We start from the raw sequence: 2,598 nt of genomic DNA, 5'->3' as shown, positions 1-2,598 counted from the left end.
CATATAATATTATTGAAAATTAATAAGCGTGACACAATTACTTTATTAGTATATATATTTTTCTATATTTATTGATATTATACAATATAACAATATTTAGACTTCGCTCCTTATAGACATGCCAGACAGTGAATCTAACATGTCATTTGATCAATAAACTATTGTCACTTAGAACACTGAAAGCCTAGTTAATCAGAGCCCCAACTATGACTGTACATATCACATCTTTATGCCAGTATCATTATAATTGTTATGATTACTGGCAGTAATTTTCTTCCTGAATGAACAAAAGGAGCAGCTTACAAATGAGTAACAATGCAAAAGCAAGTCACAGAGCGTGAAAACATGAGTCTCTTGGTGGAAATGATCTTGGATCCCGCCAAACCATTATAGTGATAATCAGTACTTATACAGAACTGCTAACGTGGCAGAGAGAAGCCAAGCGTTTTGTACTATCAGGCTGCCCCGCTAGGGTAAACAACATGTACTGTACATTGAATTCAATCAGGATGCCCATAGTCTGCAGATTGTAATATCACATAAATAAAATATATATATATTGATATATGTGTATATATACAGGTGAAACTCGAATAATTAGAATATCGTGCAAAAGTAATGGCAGTAATTTCTGCAAAAGGGGCCCAAACCAAGTACTGAGTACATATGCATGCTTGTACTTTTCAGAGGTCCGATATTGTTCTATGTACAATCCTTGTTTTATTGATTGCATGTAATATTCTCATTTTCTGAGATTGTGGATTTGGGGTTCTTGGGGTTTTCATGAGCTGTAAGCCATAATCATCACAATTATGACAAATCACGGCTTGAATTATCTTGCTTTGCATGTAATGAGTCTATCTCATATATTAGTTTCACCTTTTAAGTTGCATTAGTGAAATAAATGAACTTTGCACGATATTCTAATTAATTGAGTTTCACCTGTATACACACACATATGTTGCATATGACAATTACTTATAAATGGCACATACTGCAATATGTTTTATTTCGAAACTCTGAAACCAGTCCTCATGGACTACTGACTGAGAGCTTTCAGGTGAAGTTTTCAGGTGAAGCAGAACACTTGGGGGTTACAACTGGAGCAAAGTAATGTTGATTTAGACTTTAAAGGGTATATTTATAAAGCAGCTAATCTGACATTCACCATACATTCGCTGCAGGCGAATCTTTCCAGTGCATGTGTTTTATGACTGACTGATTAGCCACCAGTGAATGTTTTGTGAAAGTCCCATTCACAGCTCCATAAATATGCCCCTTGTTTTATATCACAATCAATCAGTTTTATTGTTTCCCGATTGGTTGCTATCAATGTCGGCTCCACATTTGCCCCTGGATCGTCTGCTACTTTTGTGTAAGCCCAACTGTTCCTGTAAACTGTGCAAATGAATGCAAATGTGCTCATACCTGGAAGTTTTAGAATAGGAGCTGTCCTTGGTTCCCCAGAATGGGAAAGGTTTCCTTAAAATACATCTGTCCAATTAGGGACTCACCTTCTGCTGCAGAAGCTAGTACCTGGACTGCCTATAGTATTTCTGAGTCATAGACCCAGAGCAAGCATGCAGCGAGTAAAAATCAGAGAGAAGTCAGAACTGCTTATCCCTGATCTCTCGGTCAGCAACCAAGAAATGACTCAAGCCCAAACATCCTTGTGACAGTCAGGCAGCTAGCAATTTCAGAAGAAGAAGTCTGCAATGGGAGGCTCACCTTAGCACCTCAACCCCTGCAACCTCTGCTGCAAAAAAAACTATGAATGCACCCCATAACCCACATTTGGTACACCAGAAGCATGCAAGCATGTCCAATTTCTAATATGCTATAAACAACAATGTAACAATTAGATAAATATTGCACCATTCAGAAAACTAGCAATAAATGTAAATAAATGGAGAATTCCAAGTTATAAAAAAATACTCAGATTTTACATTGCAGTATATTATATATATATATATATTTTTTGTGCACTGTTGCACATACAGTACAGGTTTAAATGTTATATATATATATATATTGTTACATTTTTTTTTGTATATAATATATTGCAACTTAGCAAGTCCAATATCTTTAATGCACTGCTGCAAATAAATGGTGTAAAAGAAATAAAATGCATTATTACTTGTTGCCTTGTTCATCCTCCTCCAGGTTCCAGTCCAGAAGAAGCTCCTTGTCATTATTCTCTTGGATGCAGGGTGATCTCAGGGTAGTGAGGACAACCATGCTTGCTGCGATGTGACTAGTTTAGAGGCATCAGTTGATGTGCAGCCCTCTATCCAAGCTCTGTCAGATTTAAGAAAAAAAAAAATCTCATGCAGCCAGCAAAATAGGGCGCTGACGGATTCTGGTTGGTTGGAAATAAGTCACATTATCAACTTAGATTGCATGAGTTCCTGCATATTAACAGAAGCCACCTTATAGATAAGGGAAACAGACATTGGTATCTTGTTGCTTAGCAACAAGCTGGATAGGAACACAGGATGGAGACAACAAAATAGTGGAGAGATGTACATCGTGATCATGCACAGCCAGAGACAATGAAAGCAGAAAGGGATCAGAAAAGCCGGTCACGATAAAATGTAA

General features: G+C 37.0%; 1 protein-coding gene across 1 annotated transcript in view; it reads right to left on the bottom strand.

The window, feature by feature from the left end:
- HUNK (hormonally up-regulated Neu-associated kinase) overlaps window positions 1–2,333 on the bottom strand; it is an 85,079-nt gene extending 82,746 nt beyond the window's left edge. The window contains exon 1 of the mRNA XM_018573025.1: window positions 2,138–2,333. Coding sequence (XP_018428527.1) covers window positions 2,138–2,238 — 101 coding nt within the window. The 5' untranslated portion in view covers window positions 2,239–2,333. The remainder of the gene's footprint in view (window positions 1–2,137) is intronic.
- Window positions 2,334–2,598: the final 265 nt, after the last annotated feature.

The sequence above is a fragment of the Nanorana parkeri genome, unplaced genomic scaffold, assembly GCF_000935625.1.
Source record: "Nanorana parkeri isolate BGI_ZX_2015 unplaced genomic scaffold, ASM93562v1 scaffold2210, whole genome shotgun sequence".
Taxonomy (NCBI): Eukaryota; Metazoa; Chordata; class Amphibia; order Anura; family Dicroglossidae; genus Nanorana; species Nanorana parkeri.
The sequence above is the reverse complement of the archived record's forward strand: the minus strand, read 5'-3'. Positions and strand labels throughout refer to the sequence as shown.